Below are 15,809 nucleotides of genomic sequence, written 5' to 3'. Positions count from 1 at the left end.
TTAGACCAAAATTTTCCTTTATTTTTGTTGGACTTTTTATTGTGGGGGCAAATTTTAATCCTTACTCTCCAATTCTGTTTACCTTTTTTACTTCTGTGTGATCATTAATCTTCTTCAGTTGTTGACAGTTCTTTTTTTTAAAGATAACTACCCGTTTATTCCAAACGGTTTTGTGTGATCAGTAAAGTAAATACAATTCATCTCGCTATATACACACATTCACCAACCAATTCATGCGGTCTCTTACCGTGCTAGCGGCTGCATGCATGGGAACAAAAAGAGCGTGTTATTTTCAAACCTCCAAGCAGCTAATTCTCTAACGAACTGTTGATGTCAATCGGATTAAAAACGAGCAAGTTGCGTATAAGACCACATGGTCCATGTCTCGGCGACGGCTTTTAACGTACCCTCCCCCCTCTCTCCCTTCAACAATCCCCCCACCCCCACCCCCTACGATCGATCCAGCTTCCTCCTACCTTCCTCTCTCCCTCTCTCCAGTCTCCATCTCCGGCCAGAGCCTCGCCACCTACATAAGCAAAATCCGGAGGCATCTATCTTTAAAGAAGTACAGCATCAGAAGAGGAGAGGAGAGCAGAGGCGGAGAGTGAGGAGAGAGAGGTGTAGCGGAGGAGCCGTAGGTAGGTAGAGAGAGATGGAGGTGGCGGTGCCTGTCATGGCGCCGAGCGCGCCGTGCAGCCCAAGAACCGCGGCCGCCATGGGCGGCGGCGGCAGCCACCTGCCCAGCTACTGCTACTTCTTCTCCAGCGCCCCCACGAGCCCGTCCAGGGCCAGCAGCTACGCCGCGGACGAGCAGGGCGACGCCGCCACGTTCGACTTCGCCTTCGGCTTCAGCGGGCAGCTCCGGGAGTCCACGCCCATCCTCGCCGCCGCCGACGAGCTGTTCGAGGGCGGCAGGATCCGGCCGCTCAACGGCCCGCGCTCAAGCGGCAGCGGCCTGCTCGCCGACGAGGACTACGCCTCCCTCTCCGTCTCCCCCCGGTCGCCGAGAAGAGCGAGGACGATGTCCGCGGTGCGCGGCGGTGCAGGGGATCGGGCGGAGGCGCCGGCCGATCAGGGTCAGACGAGGGGCAGGTCCGGCCGGCCGGCCCCTGCGTCGTCCTCGTCGTCGGGCGTGTCGTCTCGCAGCAGGAGGGCCACGCGGTCTCTGTCCCCGTACAGGGGCGACCCCATCGACGACGAGTTCTGCTCCTCCCCACCCTCCCCTCGCGGCGCCGCCTCCCTGATGCGCGGCTGCGGGAGCGGCAGCCGCAAGTGGCGGCTCAAGGACCTGTTCCTGTTCCGCAGCGCGTCGGAGGGCCGCGCCACCGCCGGCAAGGACCCGCTGCTCAAGTACAGCATGCTCAAGAGCGGCGGCGACGCGTCGATGCGGAAGGGGAGGGGCTCGGCGGCGTCGGCGAGCGACATGGCGCCGTACACGGTGAGCCGGGCGGCGGCCGAGGAGATGCGGCGGAGGACGACGACGCCGCTGCCGTTCCACCGGAACAGCCTCTTCGGCTACTTCCGGTCCAACCCGGCCATCCACTCCATCAGCCGCAAGCTTAGCAGCTACTCCTCGTCGAACTCCAACCGCGGCCGGAACGCCGCCGCCGCCGCCAACTGACAGCCGACGACGCAGCTCGCTCGCTCGCTCGCGCGCACATGCATGGCATGCTGGCTACTTTGGCAGTAGAAAAAAAGGGAAGGAAAGAGAACAGTTTTATTCGTTTGCTCCTGCTTGGTTCGCCCTCCTCGATCTGTATTCTTTCTTTCTTCGTGTGTGAATCACCACAAAGGTTTTCATACAAGTGTAGATAAGCTATGTACCTACGAGCACATGCAACTCGCAAATTCTTTGCAAATTTTGCCAAAAAACTCGAGCACACCTTGAATTCCTTGGAGAGATTGGGCGACCAAACCCTGCATCGGCTCACGTAGATGAATTAATCTAATGAGAAACCAGGGAGGACGCAGCGCGGCAACATGGGGATACTGTTGTGGGATTCCGTCGGGGTGTGTGAGCGTGATGCTGCGTGCATGCGATGCGATGCTCGGTGGATCGATCGATCGGCCTCGGCGGCAAACTGCTGACGCCCTGAGCTGTTCCGGGGCGTAGTATAATGGTTTCAGGTACACTGCGAACTGTCACAACTGTTTCGTTGAGCTCACCGCATCGCCACCGCGGCGACGGACGGACGGAATAATCCGGGTTAAGATAAGCTGGCGGATCTGACATTCCCAGAGTTTAAAATTGATGGGGATTGGATGCTAGTAACCGGCATGATTAGAGCTTAGCTAGCTGAGATGAGATGAGCTGAGGTGTTGATGTGTTTGTTACTACTAGTAGTGGTAGCGTAGAGACTTGCTCGTTCGGTGATGCAAGCAGGCGCATCACCCATCTGCCTCTCCAAAGATTCTCATCTGAGCTTTTCTTGCAAAGATTCTCTTTCTTCTCCACTGGACAAGTTGTGAGTAGTAATTTTCTCTGGCCTGGATTTCAATTGTAGAATTGTCTTGGTTGGGACTGTGACGTTGGAAGAAAGAAAGATACGCTGCTGCCTGGAATGTACTCCACCGGAGCAGACACCATCGATGGTGATAATCCTCGTGTTGGAGGAATTTATGTAACGGTGATTAGACATGAGAGTGAGACATCATCATGAACGGTGCTGATATCTTGTTTTCTCACAGGAAATTAAGCAGCTGTGGCCATGTGGGTAGGCATTAGGCGTAATTGTAGGTGGTGGTGTCAAGTCCACAGAGAAAGGCAAACAAAAAAGAAACACGACTGCAGAGGGGAATAGTGCCGCTTACCAGTAGAAACGCAGAAGAACTTCTTTAAAAGAACTGAGGTGCAGTAGAACTCTGGACAGCCAGTTCTGATTTCAGAGAGTTATCCCCAAGTCAACACCTACCAAGTACCAACAGCTCCCGGCCCTACCTTTTGACACAATGTCTGTTCGTTCGTTTTGAATTCGCAGCTCTGGCAAAGAACAAAGGGGACCCTCCAATAATGACAGGCCACCACTATAACAACACGTCTTTAGAAATCGCTCGTGAGTTTCATTCAGAAAAAAATCACCGTCAGTTCCGATTACACATCACTAAGATTCACCGTCAGTTGTTGCTGGTCAGTGGCAAGTCGTTGGCCCGTGTCGGCTTTCTTCATTTCTCCTTCTTATTTTATCGTATTTGGTTGTGTGCATCCTCGATGTCTCGATTAGGTCCTGAAATTATGGAGGTGCAGAGGCCATAAGTAATTGGTACTGTCTTGATATTAATATACTCTCTCAATCCAAAATTATTGTCTTAGATTTGTCTAGATACGGATGTATCTAACATTAAGACGTAACTAGATACATCCGTATTTAGACAAATCTAAGACAAGAATTTTGGGACGGAGGGAGTATTAACTTCTGTCAAAAAAATAGCCTACTAGTTTATTTTTTCATCAATTATTCACGCAAGAAAAAGATTTGGATTTCGGCGAAACACTGACTCAATTAAGAAGTACGCCTCATGATGGATGTAGTCGGGTTGTGCAACACTGCAGCTTGAGGGTGAGCGCCGGTAGGTCAGGGTGACAACCTCGGAAGGTGGTGTCGAGGGTGGAAAGTCGGGGCGACATCCCCAAAACTTCGACGGGTTCAAGGGCATTATTTTTATTGTCATGTGAGGACAGCATGGCCATCGATGTTGGTCGGCGGCCTGCCATGGGAAGCTTATGCACATTGTCTCGTGGGATGCTTGCTTCTTCATCCGCGCATAAGAGTCCCGCTCTCCTAATAGCGGTCACAACCTCTTGTGTACAATGCTAGTGGGAGGTTGACTAGCTTCGGTGGTGTCGTTTTCTGTTAGTTCGTGTGCATGATATAAGGTGCACGTCGACGAGAGATCATCAAGATCAGAGTTCAGAGAGCACTTCTAGATTGTTCGGCCAAGGGTCAAAACACTTAAGTCACTTCTCAGCTGCCTTATTGGCATTGGGTTCAGTTGACCCCAATGAATTTTGGAAATTCTTCACTAATTTGGTACTAATCACTGGCATTTATAAGGATGAAACCACTGCCAAATACATGACCCGGTCATACTCTTTTTTAGCTTCGTCCCTCGGTGGAATACTCTGCTTCTGCTTTGTCTGTTCTTGCTTGTGTGTTGAGAGAGAGAGAGAGAGAGAGAGAGAGAGAGAGCTCATCTGTTTACAATGGGCATAGAGAGCTCCAAATCTAATGGGATTTCCCTAGGGACGGTTTCAGAAGTCTCTTATAGGCCAGAGAATGTCATACTAACGGTGACAACTGTGCCTCAAGGGCGCTGGTCCTTGGGGGCATGTGCATGAAGACTTCCGGTTGTTATCAATAAGGTCAAGCCGGCTCTGGTAGGGGAGTAGCGTTTTGACGACTCGTTCTGGTGGAGGTTGCGATCGTGCATGGTCTGGACACCCCGATGTAATTTTTATTATGTTTGAGATGATTTATACTTCCGATAAACTTTTATAATGGGTACGAATCTTTTTCGCAAAAAGAATGAATATATGGTCTCAAAGAGAAGTATACTCCAGAGAGTTGAACACATGTTTGGATACTTTTTTGGAGAACAGTCTCTTTCTCTTTTATGTAAGAGCAAAAATTGTTATAAACTGGGCGAAAATTATGTTGGGAGATGAAAGAAAAATTGCTCTTTGCCTTGTCTTTTGATACTCCCCTGTAAAGAAATATAAGAGCGCTTTAGATCACTAAAGACGCTCGTATATTTCTTTACGAAGGGAGTAATTTATTGGTATGTCAACGACTCTTTTCTCAGTCTAGTTAACTTGCTTTTATCAACATGTTGGCCAAACCACGAGCAACCAAAAATATAGCCACGGCAAAAGACTTGGCTGGACAAGGTTAGCCAAGAGCCAAACATACCCATAGTTCCAAACCCTCGTTCGTGACACACTCCAAACAAGCCCTGTGCGGCTTCACCCCAGCATCGATCATTGTAAGCACACGCTCCTAGCATTTGCTTGACAGACGTTGAGACTACGAAGCGGCAGAAAGTACAGACACCTTCTGATTTTTGTTAGTTTGGAACTTGAACCTTTGGCAACCTAGGAGGGACCTAAAAAGGCAGGCAGAGAATCAAATCCAACACCCCCGTCGCCGTCAATCATCACCGTCAAAGGAGCCGGGGAGGAGTGCAACGCATGGGTAGGAGGCATGTGTTGAGGGTGAAATCCTGTCGGGCAAGCAAACAGCTGAGCTAAATTTGACATGATTCGTAGCCGCCGACCTTTCACTGCTGCGTCGACACAGCATGCCTTCGGTACGTGTGCATGCAAAGGCACATGACACTGCTGCTGCTGCAGTTTCCATGGCTCGGCTTCTCCTTTGCCACGCAGCCGCAGCCGTGCCCTGTGGTGGTGCATGACAGTTGACAGGGAAGCGGAAGTATCAGAATTTTTTTGAGAAGAAAAGTGAATGCCTTGGATTACCATTTAGATCCTGCGAAATTATCTACGAGTAGCCTGAATATCTTAAGATCGAGGCGTAGGCGTGATTATGATGAATAGATCGGATAAGATACGCTGTTTGACTCAATCACACTGGGGCGTTTGTGGAGGGTGGGTTCACGTAGGGCCGTGGTGCGAAACCAACCGGGGAGAGCAGAGGGTTGATCAGAGTCGAAAACATTGACCCCCTGTTCCTCGTGCACAACGTACTACGTGCGTGCGGGCGGGCGCGACTGTGGGGCGCTAGTCAGCACAGCACAGCACAGAACGCATGCGCACTGCACCGGCGACTCGGCTACAGCCGGGATTGGGACCCTCCCGAGGCCCGAGGCGAACAGGGTCGCATCGCGCACGCACCTGCCGACCCCACCCGCGAGCTTCGTGCTCCCCCACAGAAGTGGCACGTAGTATGATGATGCCCAAGGAATTTTGGCTCTCACGACGAGTGTGAGTGCATGTGTTCGATTAGACACTGCTTGGTTATTAGATTTCGCTCTCTTTTTCACCATCACGATCGACCGAGCTGTCCAGGTCAGTGTTGAATTATAGAAGGGGCCATGGCCAATATAAACAATTATTTCTGATTAATCTTTAAGGCTCGTATGAGTGTATGATAAGACGATGGGAAGTTTAGAGCATTTTTTATGGATAGACGATGCAAATGTGGAGATGTAAAAGTGGGTGTTGTATATTTGGTGATGTAAAATTCCTACTCCAACAGATGATGTAAAAACGGCTAAACGACAGTGATGCAGCCGCTGTACCGTAGCAGTTCAGCCGCACCAATTGAAATAAAATCATCCCAAATTAAAACTTAAAATTTCATCAGTCCATGATGTCAAATTATTACATAATTCATCAAATGCAACACAAATAGAAGGAAGTTCTTGCACAATACAACAAACAAAGTCCTTTGGGGAATATTCTCAAACACGTTGCGGGCAAGGTGGAAGAAACCGGCCGGCGACGGATCGGAGCATTGATGGGCGGCACAAAGGCCATCTGGGTGGGCAGCGGCTGCAAACGACCTCTGGACGGCCACGTGACTGCCAGAGGACTCCGCTCACGGCGATGCGTCGGCGGCGGCAACAACCGAGAAATCGCCGGCTCGGCGGGTTGTGGTCGCCGCGCGGCTGCCCCTTTTAGCTCTGGCGTCTGATAGCAGCTACCAGAAGGTGGTCGAGAGCTTCTACAACCATTACGCTCGCCAGACCTCCGGCGAATATCCGAATCGGCCGCGCGGTTGCGGCAGGGCGGAATCAAATTGGCGGCTACGGCGGCGCGGCTGGCAGCGGGAATAGGCGGAGGGGTCGAGGATGTCGGACGGCGACGGCGGCGTTTCCGGGAAAAAATCGCCGGTGGCCGAGGCGGGCGGGCAGGTGGAACTTCCAGTTTCGGTGGTTGGGCGCGCGCGGCTGACCGTTTTACATTAGCAGGGAGGTGGAGATGCAAATTTACATCTCCTAGTGTTGTATTTTACGTCACTGGAAGGAGGTGATGTAATTTTTTACATCTACGTCATCGGTTGGAGCAACGTTTTTAGGCCTTGGAGGTGTAAAAAGCAGTTATTTATACATCGACATCATCTATTTGAGGTGCTCTTAGTACTGTCGTAGAGAAGAGTTCAGGTCCCTTTATAATACTTGAGAAGAGTAGTGGTACACAAGCTCCTTCTCTGCCACTGCCGCTCGCGCATGCGTCATGTTTCTTGATTGAAGATTAATTACATGTAGAAGTGTCACTAAGACGTTGGACTGTGGGCTGATTGCCGACTCGGTCATAGGCCTAGGCCCACGAACTCCCTACTCGACGGCCTATATATTAAAGGTGTTGGTAACCACACACTCAGTTCCTCCTCGCACAGAACCCTAGCCGTTTGGAAGAGCGGGCTTCCGGAATCCCACTCCTTGTGATCCTGCAACGGGAGAAGGGCAATAAGGTTTTTACGGAGCTTCTCGGCGCGACTGCTGCCTGTTCATTTTCGTCCTCTGCTTCTATTACTTTACCTACACTGACGTCATGGCTAACGACGCCAAGAAGGCTACGAACAAAGCCGCAGCTGCCGTCGCGGCTTTAGCCTGGCGTACTGGAGGGTATGATCTGTTCCTCCCCTATTTACTCATTCGTGTGCTAGCTGTATTTACTGTGTTCATAGGTGTTTCGGTTCTCTATTCGGTACGTGCTCACATGTTTAGATATTGGTACCAGCTTCATGCTGTTAATGTCATGTTCATGATTTATTTACGTATTAAAATCAATAGGAAAAATGCTAATACATCCAGCGGTTGGCACTCCACAGAACACCCGTTGCAGCACGTATGGTGTCTGAGCTTTCATCGTGGCAACGCACGAACCCTCTGCCTCCAGATTTTTACGAGCTACTTTCTCCAGTCCCAGCAAACGTGCGTATTATTCAGACAGGATTTTGGGCTGGTCATCGGTCAACCGGCCGATAAGTCACGAAAGGAAGCGGCGTCGCCTCGAATATACACAAGCGTAGCAGATGGAGAACTGACAGGAGACATGGTGCCGTCACAGGTACAGGTGTATGTATTGCCAAAGCGGAATGTCGACCATGACCAAGTCCTTGCTGTGTCCCCCGGCATGTGCTCGGGGAAAAGTTCACGGTCCCCCGGCATGTGCTCGGGGAAAAGTTCACGGTTTCAGAACGATACTAGATAGGAAGTGCGGCTTGCCGCACCCCCGACCGAAACTCATCCAGCCACCTATACATGATCATGACATAGAACCTTCTTAAAAGAAGCAAATTAACCAATAATACAATAAAAAGTTTTCATTAGGCCTCAATAGCCGAGGACACATGATTCAATTATAATTCAAGTGTGCATCATCTGAATCTCACAAAAAGTACACAAATAAATAGCATATACAATTAGTTATTCTCTTAATTTTCAGAAGACACCCCTTTGATGAAAACTGAGTTGCAGGAACACAATCAATAGGACTTCAGCAGGCTTACAAAAACTCAAATCAGACAACGGTTATGCTAAAACACAACAAAAGATGAAAATATGTATAGTGGATTAATTCACAGCTTGAACTATCATCTACCATAGGGGATGAGCAAAAAAAATCTCAGATAATAGAGTGAATGTCTGCATCGTGGTCATCGGCAATGGTACCAATGAGACTCTATTGCATTCCATCTTGATTGATTCAACAATCCGCACAAGCATCAGCTTCTCTTAATAATGAACTTCAGGTCCCTAAAGATGCATTGTTGCAAGACAACCTTAAATACATCTGAGCTCGAAACCAGACCAAAGAATTAGAGAAACATATAAAATGTCTATCAGAGCATATTGTAATTACAAAAAATTAGGAAGCAACATCATTTGTTGGACTAATATATTGGAAACTAAGAAGCATGGCAGTCAGAACAGATTATAGCAAGAATATGCCTCTACACATCAAGTATAGCTGAGGTGTTCACAACCCAACTAAGAAGAGTACAATGACCTAATAGGCCGATCTTTTGCCCTACATATCGTACTGTGGGCATGACACAATCCATATTTAATTCATATAACAATGAGTAAGATTCTGGCCTGCTACCTGGCTAATAGCCACACACAAAAAAACTCGGTGTTAACAGAGAGGACTAAGGAAGTATACTTTATATAGGGAAAGCAATATATATCCTGGCCTGCTTCCTTGGACGCATATTATTTTTGCATTACGACTTATGAGTCACAGGAATAAGAACAATTTGGAAAGCAATATATGACTCGTCAACTCGGCGGGTGGACGTGACACCAAGTACCCATGCGACGCTGATGAGTCGGTTCACTGTAATACTAAACCGCAAAAAGGATATCAAGAGACAGCTGCAGGTTGAGCAAATGCCGCTGAGATCCAGCCCAGAGTCAAGCAAGCACTGATGAGATATGCATGTTTTGCTTCATCAAATGCAAGCACTAAGAAGAGGAGGGGAGAAGGACCAAATACTACAGTAGAGAATGCTTGGTAAACCTGAAAGCAGCTTAAACCTGAAAGAATAAGCATACTATTAGGAATGACCATCAGACATGAGCACTGGAGATAGAACATGATCGATGGGAGAAAAAAAAGGTTACGAGTGGCAGAGCACGCACAAGTCTATCAACGTCAACTCAGCCGCACTTTGGTTTTATTTATACGGTCATTGCACAAACAAATGTTTTCCAGTTGCATTCAGAATTTTCATTAGATCTGGATCATCATGTTTGTTTATGTTCAGGAATTAATCCAAATGTGCTACAATACATTTAGAAGCTACAAATGTTCAAATTTCAATCTTGTAAGCAGTAAGCAGCCTGTAAGCAGTAAGCAATCTCAGTTTCAATTTGAAATTAGCCACTCAAAGATACAAAATACAACTGGTATCCTAAAGTGTGCCGATGATTTTGTGGTTAGGCACTGAAAAAATATTAACAACAACCATTATCGTGAACAAATTCAGAACAGTGCATTTTAGGCATTACATTTCCAAAAAAATCAGCGTCATAAAAATTTCTGACTGAAGTCATGCATCATCATACTGATTTTGCAAAATTATTTAGACAATAATCGACTAACGAACACCAATGTCCAATGAATGATTATTAGAATGAAGAAAATGTGACCTCTTCTAGACGAAGGTATATTCTACACTACGAACATACATCTATACTAAGAACACACAATTGTACAAAGAGGAATCAAGCATCTGTTACTCCAGTAATTATCCCCAATACCAAAATTGTAGTTAGCTGTATATAGGTAGAGATGAGTAGGTTAGAAGGAAGAGTCTCTGGTGTAAGTGGCAAATGTCTATAATGTACAACATATTGTCACACCCAATTAATTAAATAATATAAAGAATTGAAGTAGCGAGCTCCTCCGAAGTACAGACTACCTAATTAGATGTCAATAGTGTTCAATCAGAGATGCTCCAAGGTAAAATATGAAACTTTCCTCAGCTTATATCCAATTGGCGGATGGAGTCTGGCAAAACACAGAAGTAAATTCAACAGGAAATACTAAACCTCGCAGGTTTGAAAGCCAAGCTCATTTATCCATCTATTATTAAGTTATCTTTTAAAATAACTAAAAATTTAGAAGGCAAAGATGCAACTGTGTTCTTCGTCTATAGAAATAATCCTCAGGTAAAGTTGTACCATGCATTATAATTTTTTAGTCACTTGGTTCAATTATGTAGAAATGGTGTTGTCATTGTCGGTTTCTAGTACAGATAGAAGAAAGCATTTTCTTAGTTAGACCACTTTTAGCAGATTGGTCTCCAAGTAGTCTGATTAGTTAAAAAACACATGGCAACAGGCTCCTGTTGGTTCAGCGATGGGCAAACAACACACTCAAGTGATTTCATACATAAAATTCAGGAACAGGAAGCAGCAAAAATAGAAGTTTCCCTTGGCTAACTATATAGTGTACTGCTTAAAAAAAATCCCTCTGCAAGCTTTGGATGCTTAACTGAACTTTTTATATTCTTTGGTTTCAGTTTGGTGGTCAAGCCTAATTGATGCTAGCCATTTGAGAAGCTTAACCCAAATGTTGCATATAATGTACCACTGTAAAAATAAAATCATGTTCAAACAAAACCTAATCTGTTACAAATCTATATTGGGTATAAGATGGTAACCGCCAGGAATGAACGGGTAAATGAAATGAGCAATAAAAGCTAATGAGCAAACCATACCTCACTAAACAACATTTAAACTGGTCATAATTTGCAATGCCACCTATCATTTGAACACAACCTGGATGGGAAATGAAAGAAAATTGTATAGCAGAACAAATCCTCACAGGAGAGTAGTTTGAATCTACAAATGAAAATCAAGCCACGAATCAGCTAATAAAAATCGCATGTAGTAATGAAAGGAGAAAGAGGAGGCAACATACACATTGGTTCCATACAGTGGAAGCAGTGGTAGCCTCCTCTCGCAGGTGCTGCCGATGCTTTGGTTATGCATCATGTTCTCAACAAAGTCTGACTCCACCTGCACTTCATGTTATAGTGCTCAATCTTCTTCCAGCAAACATTCAGCTCTTGCAAAGCTTTAAGCACTTCAGTTGTTATGATTTCTCGTGGATGAGCTCGAGACTATCAAATATCATGAATGAGGAGAATCTAAGCATTTCGAATGCAATTATAGCAAGATGAATTTCAAACCAAAATTACCTGAAGACAAAGAGCCCATTTCCTTTCAGCTGCAAAATGATGCCTCAAGCCAAACTCTGGAAAATTATACTGCTGAGCTTCAGATGTAAAGCTTGGTGTTTCAGGTGAAATTTGAGAGAAAGGTCAGTCCTGCAAATTAAAAAAAGCACAGAAAATCAGCAGCATTACAAGTACACGAGTGTTTGCAGCCTACAAGGCACAAGCCACACAGATGGGGTACAAATTCCAACACACCATTTGATTCTTGATACTAAAACTGAGCCAGTTGTGAGGTACAGAAAATTAAATACAAACCGTACCAAGAATAAAAAGGCGAAGTAGAGATGGGATATACCCAATGAAAAAAAGTTGTTATTTGGTTCCGTAACAGGACACCCAAAAGATCTTGTCATAAGGAATTTTTCTAGAGTATGCATAATTTCTGAGAGAGTGATCCAAGTAATTGCAAAAAGTACAAAAATAATAACAACAACAATCTATAAGTCGCAGCAACTTTATCTCTATTTCTTTGTTCTAAATATATAGGCAACAAAAATTTCTTTGCAGCAGCACTGTCCCTTCTTCATCCAAGTAGCATCACACAAATCAGTTTCATCACACAAATCAGAGCAATGAAAGCAACTCAAAGCAGCGGCTAATTAGTACTGAGAGGAAATGTGTTTATGACAACAGTTTAAAATTTGAACAACACTGGCAGTAATGGGATGTGTAACATATACATAGCCATGGGGCTGTCTATTTTGTAGTCCGTACCTACAATTGGTCTGACTTTCATCAAGCGAATAACAGGCTCCAGCCGGGCAGATGGATCTCGTCAGCAACCCAGGCAACTAAATCCGAGGCAGCAAAGTCAGATGCAACAAGCAGTGTGATTTGTAGCAGCTTGTGGCTAAATTAGATTAGCAAATCAGTGGGAGGGAGAGGGGAAGTGCTACCTGCAAGGAAGGGATCCATTGCCGTCAGGAAGGAAGCAAGGACCTTGTGCGGTGCGTCATGGTCGGGCTCAAGCTCGGGTCGTCGTCCTCCTACGCGTCGTGCTCATCCTCGCTTGCTGTTTGGAATCAAACAGATAGAAAATCGATCACACACAGATCGACAGGGAGATTGGAAGGATGAGCGGCGGATCAAACCTTGGGAGTCTGACGCCGACAGCGGGCACCGCCGCTGTTCGCGGAAGAAGGCGACCACGGATCCGTGGCCCGCATCTTGGAGTTCGAGGAAGCGGAGGAGCAGCAGCGTTCGTCACCGCGGCCACCACTCGTCCCGTGGGCAGCGTGAGGTCGTGGATGGGTGCCCGGGCGAGCGGCGGCGGCCGGCAGCAGGGCAGGGAGGCGGGTGCGGGTTAGGGTTTGGAGGGAGAGAGAGAGACAGAGAGAGGTGAGGCGAGAGGAAGAGGATAGGGAGCGGCGCGAGTGCGGGCGGAGGTAGCGGCTGGGTCTCCACGGGTGCGCCCCTCTTTTATACGCCTATGTGTGAAATGACTAAAATGCCCTTGAGGGGGCACCGAAATAACAGGCGGTGGCACACCAGATGACGTACTATTCATTGTAGCAGTGTCCGGCTTCGATCCAACGGATGAGGTCAACCGAGGGAGAGATCGGACGGCCCAAATCGCATCAGGAATCGAGATGAACGGCCAGATTCGCCTGATCTCTGAGAACGTCCATGTTCTCCCAACTAACATATTTCCTGATACAATAATGAACTGTGCTCAACTGAAATGTTTGGTGTAGGCTGAGGGCCATATCCGCCACAAGACTGGAGCCAAGCTATTTGGTAGTACTACCATTTAAATTTTTCTCAGAATCGTCATGTGATGTTTCAGAAAATTTCTACTTGTAGCAGATAAGTCCATTTATGAACCCATTCAGCAAATAAATGGAGGTGTTTCTGAAGCTTTCTTGTTTACTCTCAACTACAGAGTTGCGTCTGCATTTACACATTTCTCACCAGTGACCACTAATCAAGTGTTCCACAATGCAACTGTCATCAGATAAACTACCCTATCGTGGAAAACCATTACTACCACCAGAATATCTGTACTGCGGCATCACATTTGCCCCATCTGGATGACGGCGGTATATAGTTTGCGACGTGTTGAATGGTGGAAATACCACCGCGCGTTGATCAGGTGGAGGTCCCCTGAAATAACCAGGCGCACGCCAGCCAGCCGGTGCTGCATTTGGTTGTCCGAAAACCATTGTAGGGTTTGGACATGAAATTGATCTGCCGTCCATATGATGTTGCCAGGCATTGCCAACTTCGCGCAATGGAGGTGGCCGCTGGGGCCTCTCAGATAAAGGATGATGCATCCCAACTGAATTTCCTGGGTAAGCCTGCGGGTGAGAAGCTGAACTTACGCGCCTTCCTTCAAAATGATCATGGTTGCCACCAACAGTGTTTTTTTGCTTCGAACCGGCTTTTCCTTTACTCACCCTAGCCTCCGTGTTACGCAGACCATAGTTAACTGGTGTTGTTCGCAAGTTTTTCTGCGAGATGGCATGATTTGTCTCCGTGTTGGCATTTTGCTGAGAACTGCTGGTGCCGATGCCAATGTTCTTATCCAGGGGGGCAGAATTTGTCCTTGCCTTCCGACGACCATCAGTGAAGTTTTTTCTAGAAGACACCCAGTGCTCTTCTTTTCGAATTTTTTTGGCAGGATGATCAGAATTGGAGGATTGCATAGCACGTTTTCCGCCTTTAGTGCTATTGGATCCACCATCAGGCCGTCCAGGTTGAGACTGATGCTTTCCTTTTTCCTTTGATTTCTTGCCCTTAAGAGCTGAAAGAAGGATATAGATACAAAAGGAAGAGGGACAAAATTAGTCTGGCACCTGGCACAGCAAACATAGAACTTCAAAATAGTGAACTTCAAAACTCAAAAGAAAACTGAAGAGACACAGATTGAATCACACAGTAGCTTTAGTGAAACGAATCTAAACAAGTGTATGCATACATCTTTAATGAGCAACAACAGACAGCTCATGGTGCAAAAGCTTATGTACGTGTTATGCTGTTCTATGTAGACAGATTTTTAATTGATTCCTTCTGAGGAACAGCTGCTTCTACAGTAGAGTTTTAAGGATCCCAATGCCAGTCGATTAGACCAAACCAAACTTTAGAGTTTACAGAAACCAAATGAAAATCCTAATAAGAAATGGCCACAAACTTCTGGTATTTGTACTGTCTAACCATCATCATAGAAGTTGTTAGCATACAGTAAGGTTCAAACTTCAACATTGAATAAGGAAAGTGTATTACGTTCTAGAAAATATGTTTTTAGGGCAGAAAAGTGGATATATTAAACAAATACAACAGCTTTTAACACGATATCTCCTGGATTGAATACTAACCCACATATGCAATAACATCAGTGAGTTCAGAACTGGGATAGTACTAACGGCTAAATATAATCTGTCTCAGGAACAACCACGGTTATGTTGCCAATAGAATTTACCGTGTCCTCCAGAATTACGTCTATTTGAAGCACGGACACGCCTTGCAGCATCTCCTCTATTGTGCTTTTCTTCTAGAGCCTTCAACCTATTCGCTTCATTCGCCCAAGCCTAGAATTAAAACAAAAGAATTGCTACATGAACATGAAAGTCATACGGGGCCATCTTGTGACAAGGTCAAATATATCAATGCATAAGTACACACCATCTGAGAATTGTCCGAACATCCTCAAAATGGTGCATGTGTAAAATAAGCTTCACTTTTCCCATTAATGTTGGTGTGGTTAAAAGCTATAATTCATGCATACCCAAACAGCAGAATGGATCAATAAAATTATCTGTAGCTATCTCATACTAGTAGTATGAAAGGCAACATAGACTTGATAATTGGTATGCACAGATCCATAACATTCCAAGAGCACAATATCTAAAAAGACAGCATAGACTTATAAGTATGATTAAGTGCATGCGTTGGGTAATATTGAAGTGTTCTAATATCAAAAATGTGATTTGCAGAAACTAGTGTAAACTAATTCTGGTAAAGAGCAGTTCCTACCTGACGGAAAGTCATCATTCTGTATAGATTGCGTCCTTTGACAAGTAGCAGATACAAAGGTGGTAATTTGCCTACTCCTTTGCTCCAGAACACTTGAATCTATTGAATTGAACAACATAGTCAGAA

General features: G+C 46.0%; 2 protein-coding genes across 15 annotated transcripts in view; one reads left to right on the top strand and one right to left on the bottom strand.

Moving 5' to 3' along the window:
• Positions 1-421: 421 nt before the first annotated feature.
• LOC123052064 (uncharacterized) lies at positions 422-1,833 on the top strand. The gene has a single exon (XM_044475129.1). The coding sequence runs from the start codon at positions 653-655 to the stop codon at positions 1,619-1,621; it is 969 nt and encodes a 322-aa protein (XP_044331064.1). The 5' UTR covers positions 422-652; the 3' UTR covers positions 1,622-1,833.
• Positions 1,834-8,267: 6,434 nt separating this feature from the next.
• LOC123052063 (zinc finger CCCH domain-containing protein 62) overlaps positions 8,268-15,809 on the bottom strand; it is a 9,878-nt gene continuing 2,336 nt past the window's right edge. The window contains exons 6-15 of one of the 14 annotated variants that reach the window (XM_044475119.1): positions 15,684-15,782; positions 15,130-15,238; positions 12,803-14,454; positions 12,608-12,723; positions 12,426-12,502; positions 11,673-11,801; positions 11,393-11,594; positions 11,190-11,313; positions 10,389-10,477; positions 8,268-9,501 (exon numbers count right to left, since the gene is read on the bottom strand). In XM_044475119.1, coding sequence (XP_044331054.1) covers positions 13,676-14,454; positions 15,130-15,238; positions 15,684-15,782 — 987 coding nt within the window. In that variant the 3' untranslated portion in view covers positions 8,268-9,501; positions 10,389-10,477; positions 11,190-11,313; ... (3 more) ...; positions 12,608-12,723; positions 12,803-13,675. Of the gene's footprint in view, positions 11,314-11,392; positions 11,595-11,672; positions 11,802-12,425; positions 12,503-12,607; positions 12,724-12,802; positions 14,455-15,129; positions 15,239-15,683; positions 15,783-15,809 lie in introns of all 14 variants that reach the window. The other 13 variants (XM_044475124.1, XM_044475116.1, XM_044475115.1 and 10 more) reach the window with 13 other exon arrangements.

The sequence above is a fragment of the Triticum aestivum genome, chromosome 2D, assembly GCF_018294505.1.
Source record: "Triticum aestivum cultivar Chinese Spring chromosome 2D, IWGSC CS RefSeq v2.1, whole genome shotgun sequence".
NCBI classification, from domain to species: domain Eukaryota; kingdom Viridiplantae; phylum Streptophyta; class Magnoliopsida; order Poales; family Poaceae; genus Triticum; species Triticum aestivum.
This window is presented reverse-complemented; position numbering and strand designations above follow the sequence as displayed.